This window comes from Chamaea fasciata, unplaced genomic scaffold, assembly GCF_029207755.1.
Source record: "Chamaea fasciata isolate MVZ Bird 193981 ecotype frontalis unplaced genomic scaffold, bChaFas1.0.hap1 SCAF_28, whole genome shotgun sequence".
NCBI classification, from domain to species: Eukaryota; Metazoa; Chordata; class Aves; order Passeriformes; family Sylviidae; genus Chamaea; species Chamaea fasciata.
Window position 1 is genome coordinate 126,157 of NW_027094113.1, and position 21,278 is coordinate 147,434.

Genomic DNA, 21,278 nt, shown 5'->3' on the forward strand with positions numbered 1-21,278 from the left:
TAGTTTGCCGTGAATACCAGGTACAGCTAAATACCTCCCATGTCAACTTACCCAGCATCTGCAAATATTCTCATCAACTTATTTCTAAAATCTCCAGGAGTATTCTGAAGGATTTCTACTGGGACATGTTGCCATTTTATTGGGTGTCCAAGTACTAAAGTTCTCCTTTAGAACCAAGGCCTCTAATTGTGAAGTTTCTAGTTTTTCAAGGGCGTTAGTTACCTTCTCTACTTGATCAGTCCAAATCTGGTGAAGGTTCACTTTAATCTCCCTCTTGTTGGCTTACCCTCAGATCTTAGTCTATAAAGCCTTGACCAATTCAGTACCTTCTTGCATTCAAACAGTTTCTTTTAGCACAGCAGAACCCATCCATCCCTGTCTTTCCTGCTTTATTTCCTAAAAAACCCTTAGCTATCTAATACAGTACTCCAGTTGCCCAAGTGAACCTCCTGTATCCATGATCCCAATGAAACCTCACTAAACACAGATTGCCAATTCCTTCTGTTAGTTTCTCATGCAGGGTGTTGTTATCTCCATATGCCAGCCATGGCACTTCCTGCACTTATCATATAGGTCAAAAAAAGGATATAGGTTGTAGGAAAACAACACTAGATTAGGTCCAAGAGTTTCACAAATCCCATTCTATGTTTAAGGGACAACTTTTGCATAACCCAACTGTTTCATTTGCCTTCAGATTCTAATTCTGGTATTTCAAAGACATTGTTTTTTTGCTTGCACTTAGAAATGGGCCAGTGTTGATCACTGGGAGTAGTCCTTCACCACTGAACGAGACATAGGTTGAAGGAGCATTCTGTTGAACACAAGGAAAAATCATTAGCCTAGGATTTCCTTAATAGGTCCTCCTCCTTCCCGACAAGGATCAGCATCTCCCCACTACCAGAAAGGCTGAGTGCTGTCAAGTTTCCTTGATGACTTTCAGCCACCTGACTCTACTACCAATTGAGGAAGGTTGGATCAAAGGCTGCAGCTTGTACCCATCTGGGGACAATATTGCTCAGGGCTCCTATAATTTCCTAGAGGTTTTCAAGACAGAAGAGACTAGATGGGTGGAAGTTGCCACAGAGCTGCTCATGGTATGACAACCACCTGTCTGAGAACATTCCCCCTCTGCTACCTTGTATAAGCAGAAGACAGAGACATCAGAGAAAAATCTTTTCTGACAGTAAAGTAAGACCGTGACTCATATCTGCTCTAACGAAAGTAGACCATGCTCATGTAATACTGCAAATAACATATACTTGCCCTCACAAGGAAGCTCTCTCTCTGTGGTGCATCAAATCTACGCCACAGATCTGCACATGCAATTACCCATTTGAAACAATTCCAGAAGTAATCTTTCACTCTCACCAAGCCATCTAATATTCTGCAGAGACTCCAGCATTTAACACAACTACTGCATGAACTCAAATGACTTTCAGCTTGCTGGAAAGTTTCAGGGAGACAAAACTGACTACAAATGCCAAGACAATAAAATATCTCATCACAACCCTTGGTAAAACTGCAAATGTTCAGTTATGAAGCTTTATACCATTAAGCTTCCAGAAATCCTTAGTAACCAGATTTTAGAGCTTTTGTCTACCAGAAAACTTTCTCCAAGGTCAGCTGATTAAAAAACTTAAGAGGACTTGTGGATGTCAAAAGCAGAGAGAGGGTGTCCCTAATGACATACACAGCTAGTTTACAAGCTTGACTCACAGTTTTCACACTGGTACATACATTCAATTTATTTATCAATACTTAGTTGTGGCAGTAGCTTTTCACTAAACCTTAAAAAGCCATTCACACTGCAATTGTTTCTGCTTGCATACTCAGGATTAAGACTTGAATTTCAAGTGAACTCTTCCATACTCTTGTCCTCTCAACACTATTTCTATGCTCAATATGGCAACAAAAAGCAAAAAACTGCCTAATGAAGCTACAAAAAAACTTAAGCACACTCAAAATCCCCAAACATCCTCCTCATGCTATCAGTCACGACCTTCAGATGCTAATGGTTAGCTCAAAATCTGAAGGTAAGGACTGGACACACTACACAGAACTGGAAGTAAATATTTCATTACCTTTCTTTCATGATAGCCAATAAACAACTTCCAATGCACTTAGATGTCTTTTGCTCAAGGTGAAGCTTTTCAGCCCCTCATTGCCTGCACTGTTCACTTCCTGTAGGGAATTCATGTGCTGCTACTGGCCTTTCACTCTGTTCAGAGCACATTTATGTCTGTCACCTTAAGTCTCCTTCTCCAACTCACCTTTTCTTCAGAGTCTGAACTTTTCAGTGTTGCATCACTTGCTGATTCTGATGTGGCTGCAGAATCTGGAGGGATATTTACACCATTGGTGCCACTGCTGAGAACTGCAACACAGAAATAAAAGATTACATTAACTCTCTAGATATTTAGACTGTCATAAAAGTTTTCTTATACAAATTGCATACAGTTTTCTTGTTTATGTCCATTAAATGTTGCAATGTAAACTAAAAAGTTACCACAGTATTTTGCAAGAGACATGAGGACCACAATTCAGCAATTCTTAGCAGAATCAAAATTCCACATGTAGAAACCCAAATCAGCAAATTAATCTATACAAATGTTAAAGGACTTCAATACGTACAACTTCAAGCAACCATCCTACTCCAATCTGTTCACAGCCAGCAGGGCTTTTCTTCAGACTGATCTACCTGCTCATATACTGAACTTCCACTGAATATTTTTACCCCAATATTAAGTCCTCTGTAGAGTCCAGTCTGTGTCAGGAGGCATGTCAAGAAATCAAGCTGGAAATGTTCGGATTCTGCACTCCCTGAAGTTACTCCTGTTTCTATTCAACTAAACTTCCACATAAAAAATGCCATCAGGCTGGGGAAACATGGGGTTTAGGAGACAGGGATAGTTTAAACAGTTTTTTACATTAATTTCCACACTTTAATTGGGCCTATTTCCATCAGCTGTATCAAATTCTGTAACTCCATAATACAATAAACATTATATGAATGACCATACTTAAGAATTAACATTGTATGTTCAGAATTAAAATTGTACTTCAAAGTCCCAACTCCAAAATGGTCCCCAAGCCCCGAGGTACCTCTCACTGATTTAGGTACTTCACTGTTAATCAGTTATCAGTAATAGCTTATTACACCATGGTCAGTGCTGTCGTTTGAGATTGACTGCTATACCACATTCTTAAAAGTCTTTTTATTCTAAAACTCAAGCATGGACCAAAGTGAGACAAACACCAAAGTTAGAGGTCTGTTGACACCAGACAGTCATCCTACACAAGATCGTAAGGTTCCACTATGCTATCCTTCCTGTTATACAGATACACTTACCATTTAAGATGTTTATTTTCTTAAAGGAGAAAACCAGAAAAACCAAGATCGATGTTGAGTAAAACCAAAGCATGACACTAAACAAATTCAGTATTTTTGTTCTCTCTCCACAGTATTTAGAATGCAAAAGCATTATTTACCCATCTGTGAGAAAGCTTTTGGCTGCGGTGCCTGTAATACTGCTGGACGAAGCACACTTCGCTGCTGTTCCTTAGGTTTCTGGCTAGGGAGACCTGCAAGTGCAAAGTTTTTTTGTGAAGTATAAAGCTTTAGAGTTGGAAAATATCAACTCTAGAAGGTTATGGCAAGCCCAGAAGGTTCAGTTTTCTCCACTAAAAAAAAGTCAAAATGAACTATTGACCCAATAAAATACTGCAACAGAACTCACTCATAACAATTAGTTCCATTTCAGGTCACCCATATTCAAAGGGCATGATATCCGATTATTAAGCTATCCTAAGTTCAAATATTCATAAGCTCAAAACAGCTTCTTCCTTTCTTAAATTTACCACTCATCCTGCAAGTGAAATGAAGTTTCCATATAGTTATGCAGTAAGAGCTTTCATTACCTAAATAGTTTTGGGGTTGTTTTTTTCCCCCCTCAAATTCCTACAGAGCAGCAATACTAGTATCTTTCTGATAGTGGCTGGATCTACATCAGTAAATAGGAAACTGAGTCATAGCCAACGTGTAGTGCAGAACAGGCATGACCAAGGACTAGCCACTCACATTGCTGCCAAAAGCCAGGGAGAGCAGAAATGGGCACTCTCCGACACTTCCAGCTGCCCTGGCCTGGTCGCAGACTGTACACTCACTAATGGCTGGAACTTGCTCAAGGCACTGCTGGAACACCCATTTTCTTACAATTTGCTACCAAAGGAATCACATTCACCGTCTGTGGAATTACTCAAGCACAAACACAAGCTTGCTAAGCAGTGACAGCTGGGAGATGCACTCCAGACATGCACAACTGATCCAATGCAAAACACAGATGCATCCACACATGTTACACAGTGGATATGAGCGCTACGACCCTAGAGAAGACTTTTTTCTGCATTCACATAGGTATTGCCACCTATTTACAACAGCCGATTGATGAAACTATTAACTAAATAAAATGCTTGAGCTGGTTTCTTAGTACTGTTGCAGTGAACAGTGAACTCACCTGCACTAGGTGCCTGACCATGGATAAGTATTGGTGGCTTCAGCCGGAATCCACTGCTCTTTTCCTCTGGAAGTGAAATACAAAATTACAACAGACAGCTGTAATATATTCGAAATATCCATTCAATCATAAAATTCCTCATGTTGTCCTCACTGTAACAACCCACAAGTTCTATAAATATGCAAAGTTATTAGGAGATTTCCAAAGAATAAATTGTCTTCTGTTCAAAGAAACCTGAATTTCCATTGATCATCACAGCAAATACACATCACAGACAAACACATGGTGTCACAAGCAAAAAGTTCAAAATTTTTTCAAAAGAAACAGGAAAGACTGTGTTCACCAGAGAAATGGGTGAACACATTAAGACACGTTAAGACATGAAGACATTAAGTCCGTCTGTAAAGGACTTAATATAAATAATAAAGGTTTTAAGTGAAAATCGAAATAAAGAAAACAATCAAAATTATGACTGAACATGACACTGCTAACAAGTATCTAACTGCTAATTATCATAAATTAAGTTAAACTTAATTGCTTAATGTTCGTTTCTTGTAATAATAATAAGGTTTTACTCGTGCTTTTGTAGTATGAAGATAAAAGAAATTCCTTTGTTCACACTCACTATAGTCATAGTTTTTAAAGTACCAAAATCTCAAAAAATATATTATAAATCTACAGCTATTAAAAATCAAATTCCAAAGAACAAAATAATAATTACACTTTTTTCCTTAAAGGGGCTTAATATCTGTACTCAGAATAAGACAACTCAGCATCTTACAGCCTTACTGTGCTTGGTTATAAGCATAGGATACCGATTTGCACTACAGTTATACCAACAAAACCAAACCAAAACTACAGAAACTAACAAAATCAGCAGTTCTGTCAACACAGGGCTCACAGGTCATAGCTGAACACATTCATGACCATACCTTATGGTTGTTTTGCTTTCCAACATAAAGGAACAGTTTTCTGAAGTAGATAAATGAGAATTTCCTACATTTTATTGTGAGGCTAGCAGGAAAGGGTCATACTGCAGTATTCTACCATTACTCCCAACATATTTAACGATTTCGATATAATTTTAATTACCTCCAGCAAGGGTGAAGTCAAACAACCAACAGAGCAAGAGAACAGCTCTAAGATCGGAACCGTCATCATTTCTATTCTCACAGATAGGGTTTTACTTCTGAAGTATCAGAGTACTTTGGATCACGGCAAATTAACAACAGTTCAAGAAAAAAGCAGAAAATGAGGAAGGTCACCTGGTTCTGAGTCAGAATTGCCTGTAGAAGGTTCACAGAAGCTTGATGGCATAAAGACATTGTTCTTTGTTACTGCAGTCAAGGAAAAAGGAAAAAAAAAGGGAAGTTGTGTTATGTTGTTCTTTAATATAAACTTGTTCCCAGACTTCAAAGTGAAAATAACTTTTCTTGTAATTTGTTTTCTTCTAAACTAAAACAGTATCACAGCCAAAGTAGCAAACAAACCACTGTCCATAAAATCTTGTCAGTGTCTCCTGAACCAGAGAAAGAACAAATTTCATTTTTTCTGATTTCTGTATAAATACAGGATTCCCAATCTGAACTGTATCTGAATTAGGAATTAGAAGTGGTGTTATAATATATAATAGCATTGTAAAATGTATAATACCACTTCAAAAGGTCCCTGCAGAGAGAGAGCAGGAAAGCATCTAATGCCTGCTAGAGAGTAAGAGTGAACATGTGGACTCTGATGGACTGCATTGCCTGCACCAAGAGGCAACTCAGGTTTGAACTACCTTGCAAAGACAAAACTACTACAGAAACAGAGGAGAGCACATCGGAGTACTGTCAGATGTCACTTCAGCAGCCTAACAGTCAACAAAAGGGAAAAAAAAATGTTTGAAAAAACAGGCAACGGACAGCATTTCTTTTCCACCCTTTGCTGGGACTGAAAGAAGCAAGTAATAGGGAGTTTGGCTGATGCCCTGTCCAGCAGTTCTAGTACTTCTGGTGTTATACAAAAATCACAATCCAGTTTATGAAATAGGGCAATCAGAGAAGGAGACAGATTACTCCAACAGATCATTTTGCATGAAGAAAAGCATAACAGTATTTATTATCTCTTTTAGCTTTTATAAGGCTGTAGAAAAAGCTTAAGTATGTTGAAAAGAGAAATCGGAGCATCACTGTACTAAGAGATGTGGCATTTACCTTTTATAATAAAGCCTTAAATATTTTTTTCGTATTCCATTTAATTCCACCTTCTCTCTTTTTATTATTGTCTGCCTTAAGCTTAAACATGACACAGGTTTCATACAAGTAAAATTTGCCTACTCTTGAGAGAAACATAACACTACAAAAAGAAGTAAGAAGGTGGGAAAGTAAAAGATTTTCTGGAAACCAAAGCCATTGAATAATGTCAGTAATATTCAAAGAGGTGTTTATGGAAGTTGCAATTCAAATCAAAATTGTTACTGTTTGACAACAACACACACCAGAAGAGAACAAAGGCATCAAGGAATAAATTACCACATCTTCTCAAAATACATTAGCTAAGCAGAGGCTTGAGAAAGGATACTGGACTCTTGGAACATACAGTATTTAACCATGAAAGAGTTAATTGTTTTCCTCCACTTCTTAACAGCTGTTAGCATAGAGATTCTAATCTTTTAAGACAAAGGCATTGTGGAATGGAAGTGTTAGAGATTATGGGGAATCTGGGTGTACACATACTGTTAAACATGAAATCTACAAAACCCCATTATTTTTGTGCATTCCTTTACTAAGAGTGGTTGGCAAGCAGACAGCAGCAACGCTGGTTACTCAATTCACTGGACAGCATCTGGAGACCCACTGAGCTGCACACCAGAAAACTGGGATCTGAAAGAGAAGGGCCTCTTCCCCTGACTAGAGCTGGTGCATGAATTTAGAATGCTGTACCCATACAGTATCAGCAACTATATTTTGGATTTCAGAGTAATTTAGTTCTTTAAAATTAAAATTAAAACAACTAGGCTTTCACCTTTTAGTCACATCTACAGAATGTGCAGCATATGACAGGAATATATTTTACTGTTCTCTCCTTCAAGGTTTTTCATCTCCTTAATTCAACCTAAGATGGTAGAAATAAAGTAGCAGTCTCGAAATATGCCTCAGACACTGACATATCTTAACTAAAGTAACCGTTGACCAAAGCTAAAACCTTCATATGATCTGTGAGGAGAGACAGCACAAACTGACACTGTTCCTGTGAGTGAACAAATATCAAATGTGACCATTCCTGTGCAACTGAACTGCATAAATTTACCCCAGTGATTTCACTGCCCTGACTGCACACACACAGGCTGTGGTCATTCTCTCCTGTGTATGTCAGGTGTTTAAGAAATGCACTGAATCCTCCCCATTTTAAAAGGAATGGGAGAAAAGGAAAGGACTAAAACAGGAGCTGGGACTTGAAAATTTTCCCTGGCAGCAGAGTAAATAAGATAAAAGGTAGCACTTTGTATAAATTTGGAAAGAAGCAACCTGATTACAACAAATTGGGAAGATTTCTGGTTAATTCTGCAATTTAACAGCACAAGAGTAAAAGCTGAAACTACAAATACACATAAACTTACAGACAGAAAACGTTTTTTTAAATTATCTATCATCTCCTTTGGCTTCACCAAATTTGTGAACATGAGTACATGGTTGCTGTGGTCTTAACCCAAAGCACAGCAGACAGTAATAAGACTGCTTACATGACTGAAAAAAGAATGTCTAGGAGGGAAAATTGCCCCACATATGTAATACTGTAGCAATACTTACCTGACTGAGAAGGAGGGAACTGAGTTAAAGATGAAGTTCTCTCACGTTTTACAGGTGGACAGTAGCTTCCATCCTCTCGATCAGAATCTGTAGAAAACAAAAATTATTAGAGAAAATACAAAATATCCCAGCAAGACACACTGAAGGCTTTTAATTTTACAATAAAATTTCTTACCTTCTCCATCTTCTGGACTTGATCCATCTGCAGATCTCTGAAATCAGATTACACTGATCAAACAAAGATCACATACTGAAAGCTTCAGTCTCTTCAGTTTGATACAAATGCTTTAAACATCAGTTAGATTTTTTTCTTTACTGTCAATGATACACACTCAATGCAATAATCTTCTGTGACTTTCATGTGAGCATAGAGTTTCACATAGACACTATCAAATACAATTAATTCAAAATATTTACCAAGTAAGATTGCAGAAAATTCATATTCCAAGCACTAATATCTTTAGGGACTGGGTAACAATCACTACAGTTAAATTTTCTATATACTGAAAATTTGAAAACGACAGTTTTCAAAATTGGTTTCATTTTTAAAATATAAAGTTTCAAGCTCCACATAAACATACCCCTTATTTGGGAGTTCATTCCAAAGCACTTTACCTAATTACTCTAGGTGCTATTAGTTCCTTCAACAAAATTATAGCATTGGAGGAATGTCTTTCAAAGTATGCTCTAAAAACCAGTACGACAGTATTTTTATTGGAATTAGCAATGGATAGTCCAATAACATCTTCCACAGTACCAGGAAAAACAAAAGAAGCATCATAGGTTATGAAATACTGCAGATATTCAAAAAGTCTTTGAACAAAGGTTTTACGTATTTTCTGAGGACTTATACAGCTCTTTCCTCCTATTTCTCTGCCAGTTCATCAACTAATATAATCTCCCTTGCTCCTCCAAAAAATAACCCCATGACAGATTCCTTTTACTATGGAAGATGATTAGGGCAGCATCAGCATTTTCATCTCATTGTGAAACTTCTTAAAATCATCAAATGGCTTACGTTAGCAAGAACATTTAGGAGCACTGAGTCTAAGAGATCCCAGAGAATTGCCATGCCCAATGCTAAAACATGTCCACAAGTGCCACATCCACACATCTTACAAATCCCTGCAGGGATGATGGCTCCACCACTGCCATGGGCAGCCTGTTCCAGGGCTGCACAAACCTTTCGTGGAACATGTTTTTTCTAATACCCAATCTAAATGTTCAACTTGAGGCCATTTCCTCTTGCCCTGTACCTTGCAAACTGGAAGAACAAACCAACCCCCACCTTGGCTACCCCCATCTTTTCAGATAGCTCTGACATATCGGACCATCTACCTAGTCCAAGACTACTGTTGCATCCCACTCCTGCCCCAGGACATGCAGATGGACACCTCCCCCTTCACTCAGTCTTACTTCAGAGATTGGCTGATAAATGGAGGAATGGCAGCTCATGGGCAGAGCCCACTGATTCCCCAAAACTCCTTCCCCACCATGATCTGACCCACTTGGGCACTGAGAGCAGGCAGACAAACAGAAGGACTGCACAAGTCTGCACAGGACTGACATCTGAGGCACACCTTGTGTGTAAGAATACCAGAAAAGTACAAAAATTTCTATTTAGCACTGCACACATTTAGAACCCAGATAATACTGTACTATCAGTACTCCACTAAATGCTAATAAAAACACACTTACACTGTACTTCGCATATTTAATTGCCTTGAAGGGCTTTTCTGTTTTGTTTTACGTTCATAGAAAAGTATCTTCCTTACTGGCACCCTAGGTGAGTACTTTTGAAACCTTCAGCATTGGGAATAAGAAGCTACTGACAGTTCTAGAACGCAACTCCCTGCATTTACACACACCTATCAGCCTAGCCGTGTTAATACTGCATTTGATGATCCATAGCTCTTCCCACATAATTAGTCAAGTAGTCCATGGTACTACCGGAAGGCGGTCTTATTAGTCACTGCCCTTGCTAACATACAATACTTTCCCAAAAGATAAGGCTAAAATGGAAAACCATGATATCACGTATTTCAGCAACCAGCATCTGAACTCAGAAAATATTTGATTTTGCACATAAAGTGTTGTCACGTATTGTCTTGGTTTGGAAAGACAGGTGTTTGTTAGGGAAGACAGGAGTCTCTCTTGGAACGGAGAATGCAAACAAACCCCTTCCTTCTGAATTATTATAATTTTTAAATTAAAGGGCTCTCAGGCAAAGTTATGAGGATAGGAATTACAGTTCTTTACTAGTACGTATAATAAGGCAAACAAACAATAACTATGGCATTAACAACAAAAACAGAGCTAGGAACTTCATGACAGCCTTCTCAGCTGAGACGGGAAGGGATGGAGGAGAGGTTTTGCTTCACAAAACCCTGAGGCAGTTTGATCCCCGTGCCCTTGCAGGACTTTGAGAAGCACTAAGCTGGAGTAGCAGGAAAGAGCAGAAATCCCAGGCTGGTGGATGAGATGTACCAGAAGCTCCGTGGTGGTAGCTGGAACTGCCGGACGTCCCAGCAGGGCAGAGGGTATGGGGCTATAGCATAGAAATGACTTAGAGTAGAGCTGAAGAAGTGGCAGGGGTGGGGCACCGGCGGCCCGGCTCCCAGCAGGGCAGGAAAAGGTGAGCTCAGATTCCGGGGCATACGAGCAGATGGTGGTAGGTTTTTAGGACTGGACCCTAGTGGTGACCGTGAGTTCTCTCCACAGTAAGCAACAGCTTGACCCTTTTCTTTCTGATGCTGAGAGTGACCGAGAGCACAGCTGCCCCAACTCCATCTTTTACCTGCCTCCTGCAAAACTCATCTTCTCTCTCAGAGAGAAACTCCTAGAGACAAAAGAAGTGTAACCAGGTGCTGCACTCCTCTCCTGACTTTGGCCACTTCTGTTTTGCTTAAGTACCCGTTAAGTTGCTAGTAGTTAGTTTTATAACAACTTAAGGGAAAAAATTCTGTAAGTAAAAAAGAAAGAAATCTAACTCCTAACACACACACAAGCAATTTATTTCCACTTTTATCAAAAATCCTGAAAACAAAAAGAAAACACCAGGTAAAAATTTGCATGAGTGGAACTACAGATCTCTATATACAAAAATCCTTAAAAATAAACAAGTGATTTTCACCTGAACATCAAAAATTTAAGATTTTACTAACATATGCTTCATTCTTAATGCTCAAGTAACATACAAAAAAAGTCAAACTTTTATAGCACAAGCCTCATATCATCTTACTGTAATTTTGTAACTGACAAGCACAACTAATGCACCATCACCATGTTTAGTGGGCAACAGGCATCAATATCCAGAACCAACTCTGTACCCTACTGAGGGCAAAGCAGAACAGAGAATCTGTTCCATGTTATTTCCATGCTTCCTAGCCCAAGAGTTTTGGGAGATTAAAGCTATGTACCTTTGGACAAATGGATGCCAAGTAGATTCCAAGGGGGTGGGAGTAGACAGATCTACTGTATTAGAATAAGCTTCACTTTTCTGTGAAGCCACAGATCAAGTCAGTCACCACTGCATCAAGAATTGCACACCAGTCCTGCTTCAGAGAAGGCTGGGTAGACTAGACAAAAAACAGAGGCATATACGCATGACAAGCCTGACAGACTGGAAAAATGGCAAATTACATTTTTTGACAATGAACAGCAGCCCAGCCTCTCCATTTTACATTTCACCTCTCAACCTACTCAGTCTGTATTTTACAGTAACACGTGCTTTACACAAGTACCCCACACAATGGAAACAAAAGGAGGACAATCTCATCTTGTAAGAAACCACCAAGGTGATTAAATTTATCTCCATTCAGTTTTTTGGACTTAGACGCTGAAGAGACACAAACTAGTAACAGCAAAATCCAACCTAGAATACCTAGAATTTTCTCATTTAAGAGCAGAAGCCACTTTTCATTTATTCCCTCTGCCCCCCGCTTTCAGAAATCCAGTTAGAGAAAAGTTACATTTATGCATAAATAGAAGCTCCTACAATTATGACACATTTCTAGTTAAGAAAATTAGCTTCATAAAGACTACCAACTGCTTCTCAAAAGTGTAAGTCACAGTAATTAAATAAATAAACACATTAATTCCTCACACAATTGTTACATCAAGCTAAGGGAAGAACTTCAAAGCTCCAAAAAATGTCAAGTTTTGCTTATTCACACTAGCAAGCAGAAACAGGGACAGGAAAGGAGAATTTGGGTAAAGCAGAAAAGGTCAATGTAATTCAGGGAGAGCTTTAAGAGTACACTCTAGTGTTAATCTTTGAAAATGCATTTTAAGATGCAAAAAGTCATATATAAAGGACTTCAGAGCAAGTCTTCAGTCCAGACACTCTGCACATACACAGGCATTATTGAACTGCCAGGATTTGCTTAAAGGCTATTCCAGAACCTCTTAATCAGTGGAGTCTTGATGCCAGACAACCAGATGCTGTGGGTTAGCAAAGAGTTTAGGACATAACCATCAGCTCTCCAAGGGGCTGTACCTATGCAAACACTAAATTCATGTCATATCAAAAATATCTGCCAGTGTGTGTACAAACAAGAAATATGCAGCGTCTCTTCTTCTATCTTAACTCATCCAACTTCCCAGGCCCTGGGAAGATTGCATGAAAACTGCCCCTCCAACGAACCAGTACAAGTACTCTTAAGATGCATCAACCTTCTCTAGATTTCAAGGTAAGGGATAGTTTTACTCTAAGACACAAGAATAATTTGAAAAGTACTTGCCAGTGCATGCCAGTTACATGCCCATACTGAGCACCATACAATTCAGTACATTTAATTGAATGGAGTCAAAAAGAATGCTGAAGCAGCTATTCCATACAGCCACTAATTTCTGCATATGATCCCAAACAGCATTTGTGGGTTTTGCATTTCATTCAGAACAGGGTTAACTGGGGTAAGATTATCTGCTCTCTAAGAGCAAGACGAAGATAACCACATGCTGCTGTGTTCCTGAAAGTCTGGTTAATACCATTCTCTTGGACAGTTCTAGTAACATGGCAATTTCAAATGACAGAAAACTGAGATAAAAGTCTGTGATTCTGTTTGATAGGAAAGATGTGTGATAAGGTCTTTACAAACAATTCTGGGGTGAGGGTACGGGTGTAAACATCTTTGAAATGGGTCTTAATGTCTCAACTAACTTCACGCAGCACATTTGTTACAGAGTCCAGACAGCCTGACTCCTGAAACAGACAAATGGGGGAGTCTGCACAAGCCGGAACTTCTGAACTTTGGGGTAAAATGACAGGTTCAAGGGGGAATATGTGGTAGGCGGTTCGGGAAGGCTGTACCTTCCTAGTACCTCAGCCAATGGGGAAATGAAGAGGGCACTGTGTGGTTGGGAGTTTAGGATAAAAGGGAGGCTGCGCCCTCCAAAACATCGAGAGAGAAAATCCAGTGGAGGGAGGCGTGTGGCCTAGTGGACTCTCTCTTTATTTGAATAAAGTTGCAGGACTCCTCTGTCTCCTATATGGACACTAGCTTTTCAGAGCGTGATTTTCTGCACGTGTTTAACCGCTATATTTTAAAATATTAACCCTTGAAAGTTTTAACCTTAAGAAACTGAAAGATTCCATTCAATACTGGATTTACTTCAAATGGCTGATTCTTGGACAAAAAAACCCAGAAAAAAAAACCAGAAAAACGTGCAGGTATTGGGTGAAGCAGCCTTAACAAAGATCTAGCAAAGAGCACATGCCTAGGGTGTGATGCCAGAATGAACAGTGACGCCCACCTTCACCAACAAAACATGGTCCATCAACCAGAAAGATCAGGAGCACTAAAGCTTCTCTAAACGACTGTATGGTAGCAGTCATTTAGTCATCCAATCTTTCAAAGATTTTGCTCTATCACCGGTAGAAAAATCAAACTATGAGCACTGACAGCTTTTCCACAAGATACTGATTTCCTCGCCACTCCGAACACCTAAATTCAAAACTCTGCTATGATGCTTGGTGCTTTTAATCTGTTAAATACCTTATGGGTTGGCATGACATATCCAGTGGAAGCAGTATTAGCTGCTCACTTTGTCAAGCTGCAGCATTATGGCCCATGAGGGAACAAAGAGCTCTCTTCAAACTGCTTGAAGCAAATCCCTCAAATACAGACCTGTTTTCTTATTTAGAAGTGCTCTCACCCTTAGCAAACACACACTTTTAATTTTAAAATACTTGCATACTTGCAGTGTCTTCTACAGTTACACTACTAGGGAGACTCACAAATTCCATTTCTTCTTATTGGAACGAAGGTTTAGAGAGGACTAACACTTGAGATCAAAGAACCAGACAGACTGTGATTTGCACTACCTAAAGTGAACAGCAACAGATTCCACCTAGCAGAAGGGACTTTTTCTTCTAATCCACTCAGCAGCAGAAGTACTTGGTAGGTTGACACTTACCCCTGCCAGTTCTTGTTGAATAGGAGCAAGCTGGGCTTCAGAAGCAGGACTCAGGGTAGCACTGACTGAGGCCACAGCAGGAGCAGGGTGCTCAGAGTCGCACTCACCAGCTGGTTCTGGGTGACCCAGACCATGGAAGGGGGGCTCAACCTCTCCCTGGGAGTCCTCGCCTGTATCCGACAAAGCTTTTTGCTCTGCAGGGGACTGTGAGCAGAAAAGACAATGTCCCTTCAATGCAAGGCTGCAACATGAGAGATCGGTTGTCCTAGTGAGAAAGGATCCATTTTTAAATTTCACTGTTTTCACAGTATGGCAGAAGGAGCTGCTTGTTGCTGAGACACCAATTAAAATACATAGAAACTCTGTAACAGAACCTGCTAACAGAGTAAGTTCCCCTCCCTGCGAAAAGCCTCAGCTGAAGCAAAGGCACGCTTTTGAAAGTTACCAAAATCATCTGTGTCCCCAGCAAAGAGGATTTTGCCAGCTAGAGTCTTGTTGGGGTTTAACCCCTCCCCTCTCTCAAGGACTGAAGGACAACGTTTAGCTTTTACCTACAGATTCAGATACAAAAATAAGACTATTACTCTAAATAAGTGTCTGTCGCTGTCTCTTCAGCCCACTTTTGAGGGAGGTGAGGTTGGCTATAAAATTCTCACAGAATTTAATTATTTTAGCATTCACACAAGACACAGGATCCTTTCATATTCACATGATGGTGAATTATCTGAAAAGCAACACTAATGCTTTTTTTCATAAATTAGCAAGTTTCAATCTATTTCAAGGAGGGAGGTGACAGTGCACCCTAATGGGATTTGGTATTTGCGGAACTTCTGCCACAGGCTTTTCATTCCTTCACATCATTTAATGCTGCACATCCCTGCTTGTACAAGTTAGCATTATCATATTCTGTACACATCTGAAGAATGAAAAAGTTAAAAAGGCTTTCAGCACAAACAACTGTATTGTGATTAAGGACTAAGTTACAGCCCACGGCTAACATGCAGGCCAAAGATGTGCTCCCACTTGCAATCTGTGGGCTGAGCTTCCTTGCATCTTATGATTGAAGTATCTGAAGAATTAAGCAGTAAGGAAAAGATGGCACTCAAAAGCACAAAACCTTGGCTTGCACCCAGGAAACACCTGGTAGAACAAAGAGACTAAAGATGTTCATCACTGCCCAGATCCATGCAAGAAAGTAAGCAAAGCCTCAAAAATAAACAGCAGCACTTAACACCTTAAGAGCCAAGTTCTTCAAGTAACACTTGTCCTGTTGTGAGATAACAAAAGCCAGCAATACATTAAATTTTATCATGCAAGAAATTACTATAATTAAGGCTCAAAACAGTCAAAATATTATTTATGGGGACAATAGTATGGATGTCAGGCAAAAGTTCAGGATACTGGGTTTTTGTACTGTCAAAGTTATCTAACATTTTAATATTTAGTTGTTAAAAACAGACCCAAACACTAACTTAAAACCTCACAGAATAATAAGAGATTAAGACATTTTTTTCACCTAACATTTAAAAAAATCTAGCAGTCTAGCAACCTATCCTTACCTTTTCATCTGGAGATAACAGCAAGAAAAGGCTACCTGGAACTGGCCATAGCACTTACAATATATGTTTTTAAAAAAAAAAAAAAGCCTTACCAGAAATTTACACTGACTTCTAGGTACAGTTCAGAAAACTGCTAATAATGAAGAAGAGGCAAGAACATTCAATACACACTTGTGCTAAGCACTTAAAATTGGAAATTCCAATATTGACACAGTTATGACTATCCTAAAGTAGGCTATATAAACATCCAACATATTTTAATAACTCTTGTAATACTTGAAATACTTGGTCTCAAGCATTTCAAAAAGTGAAAATAAGCATAAATCTAATTTCTATCCTAAGCAAGACTGCAATATCTGCTTCAAGACCCACAAAAGAAAAAAGTAAAAAATAATTATTGCAAATTACCACTTCTATGAAGAAAAAGTTAAATCCAAGATAAGAATTTCATGGCCAATATATAAATACATAAAAATACCTAAAATTATATTACAAAAAATTATATTAATCAAAAAATACTGTAAGTTTCAGAATTTTGTGAATAGTATGTGGTTTAAGTCATGGAAGACAAGACCAGCAAAGGACTCAAGGATTTATCAAACCAGAATTGCTCCAGGCAGAAGTTGTACAGCCATTCTCAAAAAAGCATATCCAAAGGAAATTGCAAACTCTTAAAATGAATTTTAATCCTTAGTCATGCATACTGTTGAAAGTGTTTCCTAGTCTCTTAGCTTCGTGAATTCTGATCTAAGCTCTTTATGGAAGCTCTTTGGAGCTGGTGAACAATCCACTCTCTTTCTTTTTGCTGGAATATTTTGTTTGAGAAATGTGTCCCTCCGTGAGCCTCCTCTTCTCTAGAGAAAACATTCCTTATAAAATACAGTTCTAAGGAGAACTTGACAGAAACCTGTTCCTGTCTCTTAAAACACTATGGCAAAGATCAAGGGAGAGATCAATAATGTTAGGAAGCCACCTACACAAATTCACCTTGCTCAGCCAGATCAAACAACTTCTACCTTCCTAAAACAAAGAACATCACACCCAGACTAAATACATCTAAGTCTTTTTGGAGATTTGGCTTCTTCTGCATTGCAGAAAACCAAAGAAATGAAGGAATACTTAAAAGCTAAGACTCTCATGATACTAAAGTCACCAAACATAGGCAAGGAAATAATATTCTTTTTCAGTGAAGACTGGTACAAGCACTCTTGGACCAGCTTTTCCTCCCATTTCTAAGTTGAGCTATTTGCAACTCCTTTCTTCATTCTCTTCACTCTAGCACCTCTATCCAATGGCCTAAAAAGACTACTCTCAGTGTATCTCTTCACATTTTGTACCTGCTTAGAGCCAAGGACAACTCTTGCCTATATACCTAACAGTGTTTGACTTCATCAGCCTCTCTATATTCTTCCGAGTGTTTTCTTGCACAACTGTCTGTCCAAATACCTTCATGATTGTTCTCTTTATGTACAGCAATATATTCACGATTATGAACTCTTAAGCATAAATTTTAACTCTTTAAGTATACTATGAATTTACAGTTCCACTGGGTATCCTAACAAAGCCTCTTAGCAGACATGCTAGCAATGCTGAGACAGACTGGGAAAGGGAATGCTTTGTCTCTCCATACACAAATTACTTCATTCACAGTTCTCTCTCTGCCACTATCCTAAACCTGTAAGTCATGGCCACAGCATGAAGAGCCTTTTCTAGTCATATGCCTCCCCAAACCACCAAAACCCAAGCATTTCCACATAACACTGCATCAAAGTAGGACTTCAACTAACCCCTACTTTACATACCTTAAAAAAGAAAAAAAAAACCTAATGATTTTGCTCTCCAGGCTACCTGGGAATGCCAACTTCTAATTACCAACATCACTTTTACAACTCCATACCTAGTTCTAAAACTCCATAGTTAAGACCGTGATGACAGGTACAACAATTTAACAACAAAATCCCTTGTTCACTTCAGAACCTCTGCATTTAGGACCCAGTTACCCCTTAAACTCTTTGTGCTGCTTTGGTATATGGAACATGACCCAAGTGACATATAACTTACCTTTTTTCAGTCAGCTTTAAAAGACCACCACTATCAATTCACACACGGAAAGCAGTACACTCATCAAAACTAGTTAAACAAACCAGAAATAATGTGCTCTTTTCTATATTCTACCAATACCCCAACCCAGACTGGTGGAGGGAAGAGGACAAGGCACAAGCTACATCATAAACAATGGCGTTTTCAAGTGCAGAAGTTTTTTAAGTCTGAGTGAAGAATCTATCTTTTCCTATTCTTGTGACTAGGGAGGTGATAATGACCTCAATCCTGTAAGATGACAATCAGTAACAACCAGATTACCATTGTTCAAACTTGCAGAACAAATAACACTACTTCAAAAACATTTTTGGACAAAGTGTTCCTTTACACTACTACTGATTAAATTTGTTTGAGCTAATATACTTGCTTAAAAATGTGTCAATTCAAAAACAACAGAATACTTTCACCTCAGAAATGCATGTTAAAAGTTAACTTCAGAAAATTACTTAAAGTAACCTATGGCCAGAACTTGTCATGAAATGGTTTTATGGCAGAAGCTAGAATCAGTTTCAGAGCAGAAACACCACATAAAGAAGCGTCTAATATTAAGCACAGATATAAGTTGTATCCATCGATTTAAATATTTAATTCAGATCTTGACAGTTTGAGCCTTAAGCTGATGTAATTCTCCAATTGGCGTCAGCACTAGAAACTTTGCTTAACACAAATAGCAGTGCTACTATTCAGATATTCGCAAGATTATATTTCACACACAGTAAAAACAGTTCTCAAATAGCTAAGGACACATGAAAATCATGAAAATGCAGACTCACTCATATTTAGTAACTACCAACCTGACATCCACCATTAATAGACATCTAAATTGAAAACAAGGACACATTAATCCTGTCTTAAACTGAAAAAGAAAACTCAAACCTCCTTATGGAAAGCAAAGGGGCAGCACTATGAACACCGTGCATTTTTGTCCCCTCTAAATAAACATGTCAAATTGCACGTTCTGATGTTTTATTCAAGTGTGTACATCTTTAGCTGAAACATGCAGCTGAAAAATTAATTTCCAGACTAGTATGAACTCTGTCCTAGAACATGCTGAATATTTCCAATTTCTAGTGGAGAAAAAGATCATAAAACCACAGAATTGTTCAGGTTGGAAAACTCCTCCAAGATCAGAGTCCAGCCATTCCCTCAGTACTGCCAAGTCCATCACTAACCCATGTCCCCAAATGCCACAACCACACAGCTTTTAAATCCCTGTAGGGATGGGGATTCCATCACTGTCCTGTGCAGCTGTGACAAGGCCAAGCAGCCTTTCAGTGAAGAAATTTCTAATATCCAACCTAAACCATGCCAGCACAATTTGAGGTAATTTCCTCTCATCCTGTCCCTTGTTCCCTGCTAGCCGGCACCCACCTGGCTCCACCCTCCTGTCAGGGAGTTGTAGAAGAGTGAGAAGGTCTCCTTTTCTCCAGGCTGAGCCCCCCCAGCTCCCTCAGCTGCTCCTTATCAGCCTTGTGCTCCAGATCCTTCCCCAGCTCTGCTGCCCTTCTCTGGACATGCTCCAGCTCTTCAATGACTTTCTTGTCATGAGGGGCCTAAAACTGAACCCAGAATCTGAAATGCCTCAGCAGTGCCCAGCACAGAGGCAGTCACTGCCCTGGTCCTGTTGGCCACACTATTGCTGGGTACAGGCCGGGTGCCATTGGCCTTCTTGGCCACCTGGGCTCATGTTCAGCTGCTGTTGACCAGGACCACAAGGTCCTTCTCCACCAGGCAGCTTTCCAGCCACTCTGCTCTAAGCCTCAAATGTTTCATGATGTTGGTATGACCCAAATGTCAGACACCTTCCAAGCAACAAACTTAAGATTTCTAGAAAAAGAAATAGAAAAAATTCATTTAATAGTAGACACTAGTGTTAGTTCCAGAAAAGTCAGTAAGACCACTGAATTGTATCAAGCCAGCTGTAGTACTAAGGATGTGTATCTACACATGAATTGAAATAATTCTGCTCAGGATGCCCAGGTTCATGTGGAAAAACACTAGGCAAACATATAAATAACCATCACAGACAACTGTGATAATTACTGAATACACAATGCAATGCTTTTTCCTCCTCCTCAGCTTATTGTCAGCCTGCTGTATCAGCACTATAAAGCCTCCACTAACACTTTTGCTTACAGAAAAATGTTACTTGACAGACATTTTGCTAAATTAAAACTGTAATTTATATTAAGAAATTACATATTTAAGTAGTGTGGTGTTTGACAACTATTTTGAAGTTACTTTTGCATTTTCTTTGAAATATTGCTCTAGAAAAACTCCTCTGTTTACAGGATTTCCCTGTTAACTTTAGTAAGGATAGTTTTTTGTGGTAGGCAATGCATTTAACCAAGCACCTTTTACAGAAACAATAACAGAGTTTATCCTTCTTGGAAACACTTAGTGGAAATACTATTAAGTCTTTCTGAAAATACAGTGAAAGATCTCAACCAGTACATAATCTGAGGCACTTTTCCTTAATTAAGTCGATTAAAGATGGCCTGAATGCTAGGTTCTGATACATACAGCATAGATTCAGCGGCTGTTACTTTGGGCTCACAGCATCACGTACTGACTAGACTACTACTGTATCTATACTACAAAAAAGCAATTACTGGCACAGGCAACAAGCTCTTAATTTAATCAAACTGCAAGAAGCACAGCACTGATGCTTCTACAAGTCCTTCTCTGCAGTGCCAAATACACTACAATAAAAGTGACTAAAGTTATTAGTCACTCTCCCTTCCCCTTTAAAAAAATCCTACATCTCCACGCAATACACAGTTTAGCACAAGCATTTATGTCTGTTCCTGCTTTGAAAATTGGCAGCTAACTGACAGATGCTACTACCAGACTCTCTGATCTGTTTCAAGGAACAGGCCCTATTCGCCACCCACACT

The 21,278-nt window shown here is 39.0% G+C and overlaps 1 protein-coding gene across 2 annotated transcripts in view; it reads right to left on the bottom strand.

Moving 5' to 3' along the window:
- RANBP3 (RAN binding protein 3) overlaps positions 1-21,278 on the bottom strand; it is a 51,021-nt gene that overhangs the window by 16,185 nt on the left and 13,558 nt on the right. The window contains exons 3-9 of one of the 2 annotated variants that reach the window (XM_066205912.1): positions 14,723-14,926; positions 8,481-8,517; positions 8,306-8,392; positions 5,780-5,851; positions 4,515-4,580; positions 3,490-3,582; positions 2,271-2,374 (exon numbers count right to left, since the gene is read on the bottom strand). In XM_066205912.1, the coding sequence (XP_066062009.1) occupies positions 2,271-2,374; positions 3,490-3,582; positions 4,515-4,580; positions 5,780-5,851; positions 8,306-8,392; positions 8,481-8,517; positions 14,723-14,926 (663 nt within the window). The remainder of the gene's footprint in view (positions 1-2,270; positions 2,375-3,489; positions 3,583-4,514; positions 4,581-5,779; positions 5,852-8,305; positions 8,393-8,480; positions 8,518-14,722; positions 14,927-21,278) is intronic. The other variant, XM_066205913.1, reaches the window with a different exon arrangement.